This window comes from Choristoneura fumiferana, chromosome 19, assembly GCF_025370935.1.
Source record: "Choristoneura fumiferana chromosome 19, NRCan_CFum_1, whole genome shotgun sequence".
Taxonomy (NCBI): Eukaryota; Metazoa; Arthropoda; class Insecta; order Lepidoptera; family Tortricidae; genus Choristoneura; species Choristoneura fumiferana.
The window spans coordinates 5,922,233-5,936,833 of record NC_133490.1 but is presented as its reverse complement, the minus strand read 5'-3'; the positions used below and the strand labels follow the sequence as shown (position 1 = coordinate 5,936,833).

Here is a 14,601-nt window from a genome sequence, read left to right as displayed (position 1 = left end):
TTTTCGTTTAGGACGGTGTTTTTCGAGCGTATGTAGGCGTATGTACGTCTTTTCTTTGGTCCTCTCTGTAGCCTAAACGGCTGGACGGTTTTCAACACATTAGATATTACTGTAGCATTGCCGATTGCCGTTTAGGCAAAGTAAAGACGTACATAGTTACATACGCTCGAAAAACATAACCATCCTAAACGAAAATTTTCACGCCGGGCCACTGCAGTTCAACCAGAGGCCATATTGCCTAACGTTTCTGACGCTAGTGATGGCAATCATATGACAAATTTCGCATACTTACCTACTAAAACTGTCATTTGATTGCGATTGCGAGCGCCAGAAACTTTAGGCAATACGGCCTCAGAATATTAATGTCGCTCGTGGCTTGTCGGTTTTCTTCGAAAAAAAGAAAACAAATCTTTTTCTCGAGTTCCAAATGACATTAGCAAACTATAGTTTAAGTGTAATTAGAAGCTCTAAAAATAAAACAACCACATTCACAAATTACTTCTTATCCTTTTGATTTTGTCCGGTCACAGCGCCTATTATTTTCTTACAAAAGTCTCCCTGGCTTTCCTTGGTCTCCTTAGTCTGGACGTCCACTATGGACTCTTCGGCCTGCTTGCCCGTGTAGTCGATGGGTACCATGGTCTCGCAGGGTAGATTCATATCGCAGGTTTCTCTGGGAGCTACTATTGTTAGGACACCTGAAACAGAGGTCACAAGAGATGTTCTGAGCCCGTATTGTATAACGCGCTGACGCTGATCGCATTCACCATCTCTTTTTACCCTCGTCTTATGCCGTTTCACAGAAAGAAGTGGTGAAAGCGATTGTATTTCCAAGTGTGTTAGACAATAAGGCATCTGAGGCTCGCGATCGCAATTAAATGACAGATTTTGTATGCGAAATCTGTCATTTGATTGCGATCGCGAGCGTCAGAAACGTTAGGCGGTTAGGCAATACGGCCTCAGAGTGGACGAGAAATTATCAAGTTGAAGTAAGTCTAAATAAAAAAAAACTGTGCGAAGTTCTGCTATTGGCTGTATTCTGCCTTGGAGCCGGTGTACGATTTTGTACCGGTTGCGGTGGAGACAGCGGGGCCCTGGGGTTCGGAGGCCCGGGATTTATTTAGAGTTAGGTCGTCGTCTCAGGGACAAAGGTTGTGAGTTATCCCCGGTCTGGGTCGTGGCTGTTTCAACAGGTGTCCATTGCGGTACAGACGGGCAATGCAGCCAGTGTAATGGGGACTTTTGAACCAGGCACGATGCAGGGGGGGGGGGATTTTAAGGTTATTTTATTTATTTTAGTTTTATGTATTTTATTATTGACATTGTTTACCTACTTTAATTTATTGTAATATTATTAATTGATTTAATTTAATTTAAATTTAATTTTATAACTTGACATGTATGAGCCGTGGTGGCCTAGTGGTTTACCTATCGCCTCAAGCAGAGTCGTGGTTCAAACCCGCTCGACCTCTGAGTTTTTCGTAATTCATGTGCGCGAATACATTTGAAATTACACGAGCTTCGTGAAGAAAACTCGTGAGGAAAACCTGCACAAACCTGCGAAGCAATTCAATGGTGCGTGTGAAGTTCCAATCCGCACTGGGCCCGCGTGGGAACTAATGGCCCAAGCCCTCTTGTTCTGAGGGAGGCCTGGCCAGCAGTGGGACGAATTATAGGCTGGGATGATGATGATGATTGATGATGACATGTATTAAGTATTTATAATCAGTCTAAATTAAAAATGATACATTATTTCGACTTGTTTTTTATTGATCTTAAGGTGCGATATTCGACCGGACACGTCCGTAAAAAGCCATACATCTGGCTAATGCTGCCTGGCAACTATCTGCAACGATGAACGAAGTCGAAGCCACCGGAAGTCAAAATCTAACCGACCAGAGGGGCTACTACGAAATTCGAAAATCGAGGTTCTCGTATCGTACTGTCCCTCTCACTCGTATTAAATAATATTAGCGTCAGCGGGTCGGCAAGATAACGATTTTGCACTTCGTAGTATAGGAACTAAGTCACAATCAAACCCAGAGCTTGTGTCTGACCTCACCTAACTTTATGCAATAATACTACTTACGCCTGAGGCGTAACGCCTCCCCTAGGGGCCGAAGCGGAGAATCGAATTAAGAAAATTACACAAACAAAAATATAAGTAGATGAGTGTGTATATTTTTATTCGACTTTTGTTTATATTAAAATGCAGTATGTTTCCGCGAAAGTATGAATAATTAAAAAGAAGTTATGTAAGTATATTACTTTCATATACTTACAGATTAAGCCGCCCTCGCCCCCCTTTGTATCACGTTCGCCCCCCAAGTGGGACGCGCCTTACTGGTTGGGAATAACTGACTAACCGATCCAATAGATATAGGTAGTGCCACCAGAGTTGAAGTCACGCACCAAGAACATGTCGTGTAATGAAATGACAGCAGGATTTTGACATTTAGGTACTCATTCTTTTCATTCATTCTTTTTTTTTACATATAACTGACCGTGATTGACCCCTATCCACAGAATAACTAATAGTGCCCTATCTCACCTGACGTTATACTCCGTTTAATTTAAGATTTGAATTAACAGTCAAATTGTAACACCCATTTCTCGGTATTTCGAACACAAATGTACTAAAAATAGCGACATGTACATTTATTAGCGGTATGTATTATGTTTTTATTTTACTGGAATATGTAATGTACTCGTAAACAGGGCCTAAAACTACCTTCAGGAGACAAGGACGACTTCATCTTCCCTGGATTGCAGCCCGGCGGTAGTTTGAACCTCCTCGCGAACTGCCGTATAATGCATCCCCTCTTTGTTTTCCTCTCCTGTTTCCCCTCTATCAGTACGAATTCTGGACGGGCTTTAACACGAATCTCATCCTTCGAGAATTGATGGACGTCTATTTGTAATTGAAATCTCTCTTTGCCAATTTTTATGGTTGGCCGTATATTCCGCGTATGTTTTAGGGTAGGTAATACGCTTAAGCGCAAAATTCGGCTTATTATCATTGTAGCAATAACCCTGGGAATTTTGACTAGTTTTGTGCTAAATTTGTGGAAAAAAATACCTACTTGCTTGTTTTGATTCGATCATGACTTTATGACGTCGTCAAATTTTGACAGGCCATCGTCACAATTGTCTCTTTTTTATTTTAATTTTGGCTTTGGCCCTCATTCAAGCCAAAATTCTACGTTAAAAATACTTCCTACCCATAATATTTATGAATGTTAAATAAAAATGATTGTTTTGTGGGTGTACGTACTAATGTTGCGTGGTCGTTAAATCGTACAAGTTAAAATGCGCGCCATCTATCGGCAAGTAGCAAAACACAACAACTACAAGTTGCTTTTACAACTCGTAATGTCGCTGTCGACCTCTAGAATCTCAAATGTGCTCAGTTTTGTTTTTTGTCCACCCGCAATATTAACTTTGCAAGTTAACCCAAACATCGGTATCAACAAAACAACAGAAATTTCTGGAATGTCGGGCGCAGACTGTAAACAAGCTTCATGTAGATACTTAGTTATCTTTTTAGATTGTTTTTCGTCTGCGTTGGGTTGGAAGAACGCTATGAATAATGCAATATTTATTTTTTTACAATCGTTCGTTTAACCATGTTTAACTTGCCGTCTACATTACATGTAAGTATGTCAAAACCTGGAATGGAACTCTATTAATTAAACCTACCTAGTTCTAGTGGTCGGTTCGACTCGAAATTTGGTAGGTATAAAATTATTCAGCTGATTTAATGACAATGCAAGCACATTCAGCTAAAATTTCAGTCAGTAGGTAAAATAAGCTTTTTTTTATATAATAATATTAAATATCAGTGATCGGGTTTCCAATTTTTTGTAAGTACAAGAATTAAAGTACATACTTTGGTAATTGGTAAATTAAGGGCGGAGAACATGCGGAGAAATAACAAACGAATAGTAGGTATTTTAGAAAAAGTAAATAATAGTGTATTGTTTACATTATCAAATCACATTTTTATAGGTTTATTACAGGCTCCATGCTCATGAATACACTATTTACTTACTTACTTTTTTGATGGAACAGTAAAAAGCAAACGGAACTAATGAGCAGGTACTAATGACAACGAACGTTTTTGCAGATAGCAGCGTCATAATCATAACAGCACAAATAACTTATTTTTTTGACCTCACTAATTAGTAAGTACATATACCTAATTCGGCGGTCTTTGTTTTTGTAAACTAAAGTATAAACTTGTCGTGTCTTTGTTTGTGCGTGGAAATGCGCTTTTTCTACCTAGCGTGAAAAGGTTTTTGAAATTCGAACGTTATGATGACTATGCATATTTTTTTTGCCGAAAATTTCTGAAATTTTCCCTGTAGTTAAATAGTTGAGTTTCTTGCCGGATTCTTCTCAACAGAGGTTTTTCCGAACCGGTGGTAGAACCTAGTCCCAAAGTAAGCTTAGCAAAGCTTGTGTTATGGGTACTAAGCAACGGATAAATATAATTACATAGATAAATACATACTTAAATACATATGAAACACCCAAGACCTGAGAACAAACATTCGTATTTTTCAGACAAATATCTGCCCCGATACGGGAATCGAACCCGGGACCTCAAGCTTCGTAGTCAGGTTCTCTAACCACTAGGCCATTTGGTCGTCAAAATAATATAATTAATAATTTTTGGGAATTCTCATAGGAATTTAGCGAAATACCGGAATTTCAATTGAACTGTTGGATTTGTTAACGCTTCTAAAGCCGCGGGTAAATAGTAAATAAATATCAAAATTCAGCCCGTTTCGTCAAACTCACGAGATGTACCCCCACAGTCACTATATTCTTCTTCCGATTAATTTGGTCTTAAAATTTCATTATATTTATTACTTATTCTGTGAATACATTCTATTTTCAAATTTTAATAGGCCTCTCGTCTCACGACCTTGGTCATGACCTACCACACTCGCGAAAGTACTAGATGCTTCGATCGACGCGGCCGTTGACCGTACCGAGGTTAGGCAGGGCAGCTCAAGCGTGCGGGTCGCTTTAGCTTCACCAATTAATCGTGAACACTAGCTACAGTCGTCATAAATTTCGGACCATCTCGGACACTCAACATAGTTATATTATTTTTCTTGAACATTCAAGGTAATGTTCTTATGTTCGTGATGATAGAACGCGAAGTACGTCTATATGACTATTGATGATTGTTCCAAACAGCCAGTCTAGTGCCGTAAGATACATAGATGTCAATCTAGGTAATCAAGTATATAATACCTTAGTTTTCCGATATTTTTTAAACTTGCCATTTCAACAAGCTATTCTGTGTTAACCTAGGAGCCTTTGTTTTTTTCATTTATTTTAATGTCGCAATTATGCTTACAGTCTAATGGTGGTTGGCTGTTTGTAATTTTTTCCTTGTCAGTTTAATGTTAGTAAGCAAATTATAATGGTAGAGCAGCGGCCAAAAACGTATTTTTATACATTCCATATGTGCCTAGACCAAGAGGTAATGTAGGGAAGGGAGCCATAAATGCGAAAGTTCGTCTTCATTTCGTGACATTAACGCATACATTTCCGAGCATGTTTGAGATGAGAAATATTTATTAATTTGTACCTAAATTTATTCAAGAATTTTCAGAACAATCATATTATACGTATGATTTTGCTGGAACTGATAAAATAAAAGAATGTTCAGAAGAAAAAGTTTTATGTAAAAATAATAATAATAGGACCACAAAAAATCAAAAGCACTTGAAATTTCCAGTAAGTTCTTCGAGCGACCCGTAACATTGAACACCCCTGGTGCGAAGTAAACAAGCATTGCATTTCGAGATATTTCTACTCAACACTAGATGGCGCCTCAACACCTATAAATACCGCGCGCGTTCGTGACAGCGTCAGTTGTATTTTGAACAAGCGAGTGAAGCGATCCAAGTGATCCAATCCAAGTTATTTCAAGCGTTTAAACCTTTTACGCAGTTTTATCAAGATAATGTCTCTTTTACCGTATCTTTTGGACGACTGGGGCTATTCTCGTCCCCGCTACCACCACCATCATCACTACCCGAATCAACTCCAGCACACTATTTTGCCGCTTCTCGCCGAAGCCAGTTACCCCTTGGCTCTCAACCGGGATTACTACAGACCCTGGCGTCAACTTGCTGCAGCAGTGCGAGACTGCGGTTCAAGCATCAAAGTGGACAAAGACAAGTTCCAGATCGATCTAGACGTGCAACACTTCAAGCCTGAAGAAATCTCCGTGAAAACGGTTGACGGCTACATCGTAGTTGAAGGCAAGCATGAAGAAAAGAAAGACGAACATGGCTTTATTTCCCGCCAATTTACTCGACGTTATGCGCTCCCAGAAGGCACGGCCCCAGAATCGGTTGAGTCTAAGCTTTCTTCTGACGGTGTCTTGAGCGTTATTGCCCCCAGGAAAGTTCCAGATGCCATCAAAGGAGAACGTAATGTTACCATCACTCAAACTGGACCGGTGAGGAAGGAAATCAAGGATCAGAGTGAAGGAACGGAGAAGAATGAGAAAGAAGAAAAGTGAATAGTTGTTTTTAGTTTCCCCTAATTTGTATTCCAAAGTTGGCGGTGCCATTCGTGGTTGAGTTGAGACTGATTTTGTTTTGTATTAAGTACCCACTTACCTATTTAATATTAAGCGTTTATAAATATAAGGTGCGTTATGATTATCTGTGTTTTTTTTTCTGCTGGACTGGTACCTACCTAGCTATATTAAATTATATAGTCGGGCTCTGTCGGAGCCCGTAATTACAAAGTACGTAACATACTTTTGAAAAAGTTTGTTATTACATGAGGAAGATTTCCTGAAATACATAATAGTAATATGTAAAGTGAACCTAATAATACACCACCTCAAAGTCGTCCCGGTCTATTTAGGGCCCCCTGCTGGGCACAGGCCTTCTCTCAGAATGAGAGGCCTCGGGAGATAGTTCCCACGTGTGTTCCCAGGATTGCTTCGCAGGTCTAACACTACATTATTATAGCGGGTTCTGGCGGGAGTTGAGTATGCAAAATATAAGGACCACGTTCTGTGATTAGTTTTGAGCTCTTAGCTTGCAAGTAAGTAGTGGTAGGTAGGTATATAGTCGGTCTGATACTGGGATGTGTCCCTGATGATAGCCACCTATGTAACTGTAATTGTAACTGGCGTCACTGAAAATCAGCGTCGCGAAATCATCTTCAGATCTTTTCGCGACACATAGCTGAGTGGCGGCCATTTTGGCTGGTAGGAATAGGCATGGATGTGTATATTTCAGTGTTTTTGTATGTGTATCTATTTTATCAGCCAATAAACCATTCTTATTCTTATTCAAATTATGATTCTGAATGTCGTCAGGAGGTCCATTTTTAGGGTTCCGGAGCCAAAATGGCAAAAACGGAACCCTTATAGTTTCGCAAAAGAGTACCCTTATAGTTTTCTTTTTTATTTAAATCGAGCATCCCCCCCTCTACAATCTAAACCAGTGGGTGGAAAAATTTGAAAAAATTCAGGATGGTAGTAAGTAAGTATACCAAACTTTCAAGGAAAACTATAACGGCTAAGTTTGCTTGAGAATTATTAGTAGTTTATGAGTAAATAGCAGCCTAAGGTATAAAATATACCTAAACTTGGAAGATTCCGTATAAAACACGAAATCCTTAAAAAAATATTACTTAGTTTTTTTCCCTAATGGTTACGGAACTCTGTTTTGGGAGTGTCCGACACGCTCTTGGCCGGTTATTTTTTATACCTCAACACCTAAAACATGGAAATGGACTGAAAAAACGCTTTTGAAACCATTTTAATAATTATTTCCCTGCCGATATCCCATTTTTACAAGCTTTCATTAACTTGCAATTTAGGTATGTCTGTATGTACAAATGTGCGGGTCAAATCTTGCAAGTTTAATTTGACCCACTTGTAGTGGCCGGATTGACTTGAAATTTGGTACGGAAATGGTAGTTTAGATAAAAATGAAAGTACAATCAACAAAAAGTACAGTCAGCAAAAAAGCTTGTATTAAAAATTAAATTTTTAATGTAATACTTTTTTCTTATACAAATTATCAACTGACTCGGTAAATGTATAAGTATGTATGTAGCTTATAAAAATTGGATATTATCACGAAATTTGTTATTAAAATGTTCCAAAAGCATTTTTTCAGTCCCTTTACTTACACGATTTACATGGGATAGGATATAAAAAAAAAATTGGACCACTGGGTCTCCTAGCAACATTCAGAATCATAATTTGTAAGCTTTTCTGAGTTCAAAACTAATCACAGAATTCCTCATATTTTGCATACTGAACTTGGCGCCTGCTCTAATAATATGTAGGAAATTATTTTATGAAGGAGAAATATTTAGCTCCCTCCCTACCCAACCCTACCCTAGTTTTCGTTCTTCAAGAACATTGACATTTAGTTTCAGGAAGTAAATTTGACAGCCCTGCCTAATCTTGTGCTTGTCATGGCACACTGCGATAGATTAATAATATAATAATAATAACTTTTTCTAAAGGTTAAATGAATTAAATAAAATCAAAATAATATTAGGATTAAATAAATACAAATCAAACTTAGTCAAATTATAACATTTTACCTCTACAATCTAAAAACCTCAAGTTCTATAAAGATCGACGATATAAATCCCAACATCCATATTTCCATCCATACTAATACTTTATACTATAATATTATAACTATTAACTATAAATAATATATATAAATAGTTATAGTCGTAAGTACTACACTTTGTGCTTCTAGTGTTTTGAAATATGGTAGGTATAAATTATGTGATCTGTCTTTTTATTTGAAATTTAATTAATTAAATTGTATTTAAGGGGTTTACACTAATAAGAGTAGAGGGTTAAAATGATAAAGCAATATCGATATTTTATATGAATCTCTTTATTAGCTACAACAAAATGTCGACATAAGAACCACCCCTGAAAGGACAGGGGATAAATAAATACAATATGTATAATGTATGTATGTAATAGTGTATAAAACAATGTCTCTGTTGAAGCTCAGTTACGCATATATCACTACTGTGCCGTGTATTCACATTTTTTAAAGTTTTATTTAATTTCGGTTCAGGAAACTAACATTATCTGAAAAAATAAAATAAAAAAATCATACATTTTATCGAAGGTCGGACTGTTTCTAAATTTTATTGGACTTTAAGTGCAAATTCAAATAAAAAAAGGTTAAAAAGTTAAATGTTTGGATTTTTTCCTTTAAGACAGAAAGTATTTCCTCAACCGATATTAAAATGTGTCTACAAAATTAATTGTAATTTCTATACATTAACTTATACTACATGTCGCTGCATAGTAATTTGACTAATACACATTTATTAAAGCGACATAGCAACATTGAACTTAAAAATATTTAACTAAGTTTTTAGGTTTCATTCAAATTCCATTTTGTTACTACTTTTAACTTAAAAAAAAAAAACATTTTATCTATAACTGTACAGAAATAGGTTTAAAATAGTAAGGTTATAATTTAGATTGGTTTTGAGAATGCTCAATATATTTAGGGAATAATTGTTTTGGCACAAGTAAGGATGAAACTGAAAAATAAAATTACGAATTTATAAAACTCAGACGTGATTTCTATTTAACTTATTTGAATTTTCATTCGGTACTTGTGCCAAAAATATGATAAGATGAGGTGTAAGTTTTTGTAAATGTAAGTTACCTATGTAGCAAACCGTGCATTCTATAGATAAATAATAGCGTTTCATAAAATAAATTAAGATTTCGTCGAGTGTTCGTAAAATATTGACTATTTTCTATACTTTTTAATATTTACATGGAAGGCATGAGGCATGTGCATGAACGTTCGTATATTTCGAAAAAAAAGGACGTATTATCTTGTGAACCACTGATTTTCCTATAACAATAAATCGAGGAAAAATATCTTGTTAGTTTACAGAGCTCAGACTACATTTTTAACTTGTAAACTTTTTAATCTTTTTACCATTCATTTTTCCTGAACAAGTTTTCCGAAATATTGGTGAACAAAATGTTTTATACTTTATTAAATTTAAGCCAATACAAAAAAACACGACGAAATTTCTCATTACCCTACAACAGAATAATAACATTCAATTTAGAAATATTTTCTATGATTTAACTTTAAATTATTAATAAACTTTTTTCTAAAATCTAAGCTACATAAAGACGTACACCATGTTTTGCTTTGCAACATCTAACCCTAGAAATATAATAGGTACAAAATTGAGCTTTATTGATATGTATCGTTAGAATCAATTTCGCAAAATTATTTGTGTAATATTAGTGATATGTATAGTTTACTTTGTGATACAACATCACAGGACCCGATTTATACTATAAATTAATTTATTTATAACTAAGAACTTTAAAAAAGTAAAGGTTAAGTACATTTATAATATGAAAAGTTTGCGCTTTCATTTTGCGCGCGTATGTTTGAGGTAAATTTATAATTTAATATATAGAATTATTATAGCAAATTATTTAAAAAGTACATATTTCTATACAGTAACCAACAATCATCTATAACATTAACTGAAAATAAAAAAATGTGCCACTTTGTAAATAAGTACATATAAACGAATGTAGGTACTTATAACATTACGGTTATTACCACTACGATGTAAATTAATAAAAAACCTTTCATATCGCAATTAGTTTACAATTGTAACAATAAAAAGGTTAATTTTTTTTCATAGTAAGCATTGTTTGTGCTTTACATTTTTTGATGCAAACAACTTTAACCTATTAACTGCCTCAAGTGTCAATTATGGAGCATAATGCAGCGCAAATCTGATTTTACGTGGGAAGATACTTTGGAATTATCTTTGCTTTGCATATTTCTGCCACTTTTTGTAAAAAGTGAATCGAAATGCGTTACAAACACATACCAAAGACACGCACACAGAGTCAGACAGTGTTACTCAATCTGCGAAACAATGCACTACTAAACGTCTTATGGAGAGTCGTACGTGTTTTGTTATGTAATTCTCAATAGAAGGCGACTCAGGACGCGACAACTAGACCAACCCTAACTCACTTAAAGACAGGCTAACACCTTCGTAATAGTAATAGATAAAAGTACCTACACTTACTGAGTTGCATAGGGTCGATCCTGGTAAAATCTACAGAATGGCTCCACATATACTTTTGACAGAGATATATCGGCAGTTAATAAGTTAAGGTGACACAAAGAACTTGCTAGAAAAAAAAAATCGTATGTTGTCATTTATTATGATGATCCCTATGACACGTGGTATAAACGTATTACGGAGTGATGTCATAAAGTAGATTAACAAATAATTTAACCTGTGCTTTTGAGCTGACCATGCTGAGTGTGGTAACCACATGTACACCACATGCCCCTATTGGCTTATGGAAGCGATGAAGATGAAGTAGGTTGGTCAGGAGTGCTGTGGTGTAATGTAATTGGTTAGCACGCTCGGCATGTTCAGTCAAGAAAATTTAACAAAGGTTTCAAATCACAGGGATCAATGTAAAATGTAATATACCACTATTTAGTATAACGGTGTCATTAGAAATAAAAGTACACGACGCTTAGATTGTTTTAAACTTATAGCAGAAAGATTAGCCAATTTTTCTACTGGACATCAATTCAACCTGACCAAGTGAAAACAGATGCCATACTGTCTAAATGAGCTCGCAATCATAATCGCACTCACATTTTTACCATCTTCATCACCGTTTGAAGTGGAGTTTGTAATTGCGACCGTGCGCTCGTTATGCAAACTTTTGAAAATCTATAATTACCGCATCGCACGGATTATTTTTAGTAATTGACAGTAGAGTCACTGCTTTTTTTATTATTTTACCCTATAGTAAAAGTTTACTTACTTATAAAACTGATAATTGAATTGAAACTAACTAAATCACGAAGTGTTTTTCAAAATCTTAAATTTCATTCATTTTCTAATTACTATTGAATTGTACTTCCGGAATTCAGAATATAAATAATCCAACGCTCCTTAACATTTTAGCGTAATTGTTCTACTGTGTTTTGTAAAACGAAAATATATTTTAATATTAACCCCCTTACTCATAAACGCTAATTAACTTTTGCTACCTTTATCTGTTACTTTGATATAGACACAGACGAAGTGCTGTTTTATGAATAAGAGGGTAAGTAGTTAAATTTTTATCTTTCTGTTGAACGTGATTACAACTAAGTAGGAACATAATAAAAAGTTAAAAATGAATAACGTAGTAAAATAAATAGAAGTAAGGTGTCTTGAAACCCATTTGGGACATTGGCTCAAATTAGCATAGCGCAATAATAAGAACTAGTGAGGTAAGTCGGCCGTCTGGGTGGACATGTCTACTACGCGGTGTGGTGCAGGCAGGGCCGCTCAGACTCAGCCGAATTCAGGCAGTTATTTAGTGCCGACACAAAAAGTTCATCCCCTGTAAGGAATGAGCACGCCATAGCATAAAGTTTTCACTACTCAATTTATTTGCTAAGTCATAATACTTATCATTTTTATACTGTCACAGCTGGGCTACTACGAAACTCGAAAATCGAAGTTCGTATCGTACCGTCCCGCTGACCCTTATATTATTTAATACGAGAGTGATAGGGACGGTATGACTCGAACTTCGATTTTCGAGTTTCGTAGTAGCCCTGCTGAGCGGCTAGCATATTTTGCATTTTTCGATTGCCTCTTTCCCCCCATTTCCTTTCCTTTGCAGTCATTTTGGAGGGCCTTGTTCAACAGTGGACTATTTCCGGCTGATATGATGACGTGTTTTATTTTTGAATAATTACAGCCACAGATTGTATACAGACAACATACTTCTTCATTTTACTACGTAAATATTACACATTTAAACATCTAAAAAAAATAAGAGCTTTTTGTACAACGAGTATCTAAACAGTTAAACACAGATAGTCTAATAACACTAATATTCGTTAAAACTCTTTTAGAACACAAGACTCTAGTCTACTCGAAATTAAAGCTTCTTTCTTTACCAATAACACGTCCGTCCCGTGCTGTGCCAGAAACACGACTAAAGCCCGTGCGACCAATTTGAACATTTTAGACAAAAAAGATTAAAAGGTTAAATGTCGGCTGACATCGTAGTCCACTCCATGGCCGTTGAAAGGGTTAGCATGAAAGTAAGAAAGAGTATTTATAAAAGGAAAAAAAGAAAAAAAAGAAGATTAAAATGAAATGAATAAAATATATTGTATGATGAAGATGTTAAGAAAGATTATTTGTATTTTTGTGCTTTTGTTTCATTTTGATTTTTGACCCAATTTGATTCATAAATTGATCTATTATAATTTGGTTTAGTTTGTAACCAAATTCAATTTGAAACTACTTATAGATAACAAATTGACTGTGTACCCATGGACTTGTTTCTGGAGTAAATTATTTTCATGAAAATTTAATCTTTTCAACGCGCCAACTATAAACAGAATCTATACAAGATTAAAGCTAAGTTTGATCGAGAAGTGACGAAAACAATAAGGTCATACAACGCCGTAGGGAAACCTGCAAAAATCTTGCTGCAAGTCTTGTTTCTTATTTTTTTAACCTTTTTTTTTATTTGCACGTGAAGTGCCAATGTCCTGGTGAGGGTCATCGGAGTGCAATGGATGCAAGTGGCGCACGATCAGTCATTGTGTCGTTCTTTGTGGGATGCCCATGTCCAACAGTAAACATCTTTGATTTGATGATAATTTCCAATGGAGTGTTTGGTATAGATTTTTCGTATTAGATTTTTGATTGTGTTGATTTCCTGTCAAGTATAATCAATTGGTTCGCACGGGCTTTAGCCATAACGTCACCTAACTAACGTAGACGCTATGAATACAACCGCGGACAAATCAGAGCAACGAAACGATTTACTTTGCAACGTTCCCCGTTGCTTCCGAATCGTTCATTCAAAATTGAAAATGATGAATGCTTTTTGTAGACTTTTCAAGTGTAGTTTTGAAGCAAGTAACTTGGTGATAGTGTATTTTTTTAATTACTTAAGCCACCCGCTAAATTCTCTAAGTTTCGTCAAAACAACTATGTGGCAGGCACGAAATATCCAACGTTGAACAAAATTTAAATTAAGATTTATTTTATTTACTCACAAGAAGGTTGTAATTTTAAATATTTGCGAAATTTAAGCATCACATTGTTACTGATAAGTACACAACAAAGATCAAAATAACAGCCATCATTTTATAAACCGTACCCTATTTTGGATAGCAGACTTTCTTATGATATGCCCAAAGATATTCGTAATCTACGAACAAGCCTTTTCAACTCCTGGGTCATGCCTTGGTCATTGTATAAATGTCGTCATAATAAATACACTCACATCACACACATTAAAACTGATGGTGAGGGTTATTTCATAATTAAGACCATTTCGCTTTCCAATATTATACAACCAATGCCCAGAAACAACAGCTTTTTACTAATAAGTAGATTGCGATGCCATTGCTTTAATAAGTAATCAGTAACACTTCAGCTACTCACATAATATTTTGAATGAACGAAACAGAAAAATCTCAACTCAACTTTTATAATATCAAAGCAAATACTTATTTAAACTTCTCTGAT

General features: G+C 35.7%; 3 protein-coding genes across 3 annotated transcripts in view; 1 reads left to right on the top strand and 2 right to left on the bottom strand.

The window, feature by feature from the left end:
• The window catches only part of LOC141438735 (polyamine-transporting ATPase 13A3-like), a 426,124-nt gene that overhangs the window by 339,442 nt on the left and 72,081 nt on the right, over positions 1-14,601 (bottom strand). The window lies entirely within an intron of this gene.
• LOC141438794 (protein lethal(2)essential for life-like) lies at positions 492-3,206 on the bottom strand. The gene is made up of 2 exons (XM_074102760.1): positions 2,732-3,206; positions 492-698 (listed from the first exon to the last, which is right to left on the bottom strand). The coding sequence occupies exons 1-2, from the start codon at positions 3,018-3,020 to the stop codon at positions 496-498; spliced, it is 492 nt and encodes a 163-aa protein (XP_073958861.1). The 5' UTR covers positions 3,021-3,206; the 3' UTR covers positions 492-495.
• LOC141438791 (protein lethal(2)essential for life-like) lies at positions 5,886-6,692 on the top strand. The gene has a single exon (XM_074102758.1). It carries the CDS (start codon positions 5,984-5,986, stop codon positions 6,545-6,547), a length of 564 nt encoding a protein of 187 aa, XP_073958859.1. The 5' UTR covers positions 5,886-5,983; the 3' UTR covers positions 6,548-6,692.

Coding starts and splice junctions, on each gene's coding strand:
- LOC141438794 (XM_074102760.1), bottom strand. CDS start 3,020: ATGATAATAAGCCGAATTTTGCGCTTAAGCGTATTACCTACCCTAAAA. Junction 699..2,731: donor GTCGTCCTTGTCTCCTGAAG/GTAGTTTTAGGC, acceptor CCTCTGTTTCAG/GTGTCCTAACAATAGTAGCT.
- LOC141438791 (XM_074102758.1), top strand. CDS start 5,984: ATGTCTCTTTTACCGTATCTTTTGGACGACTGGGGCTATTCTCGTCCC.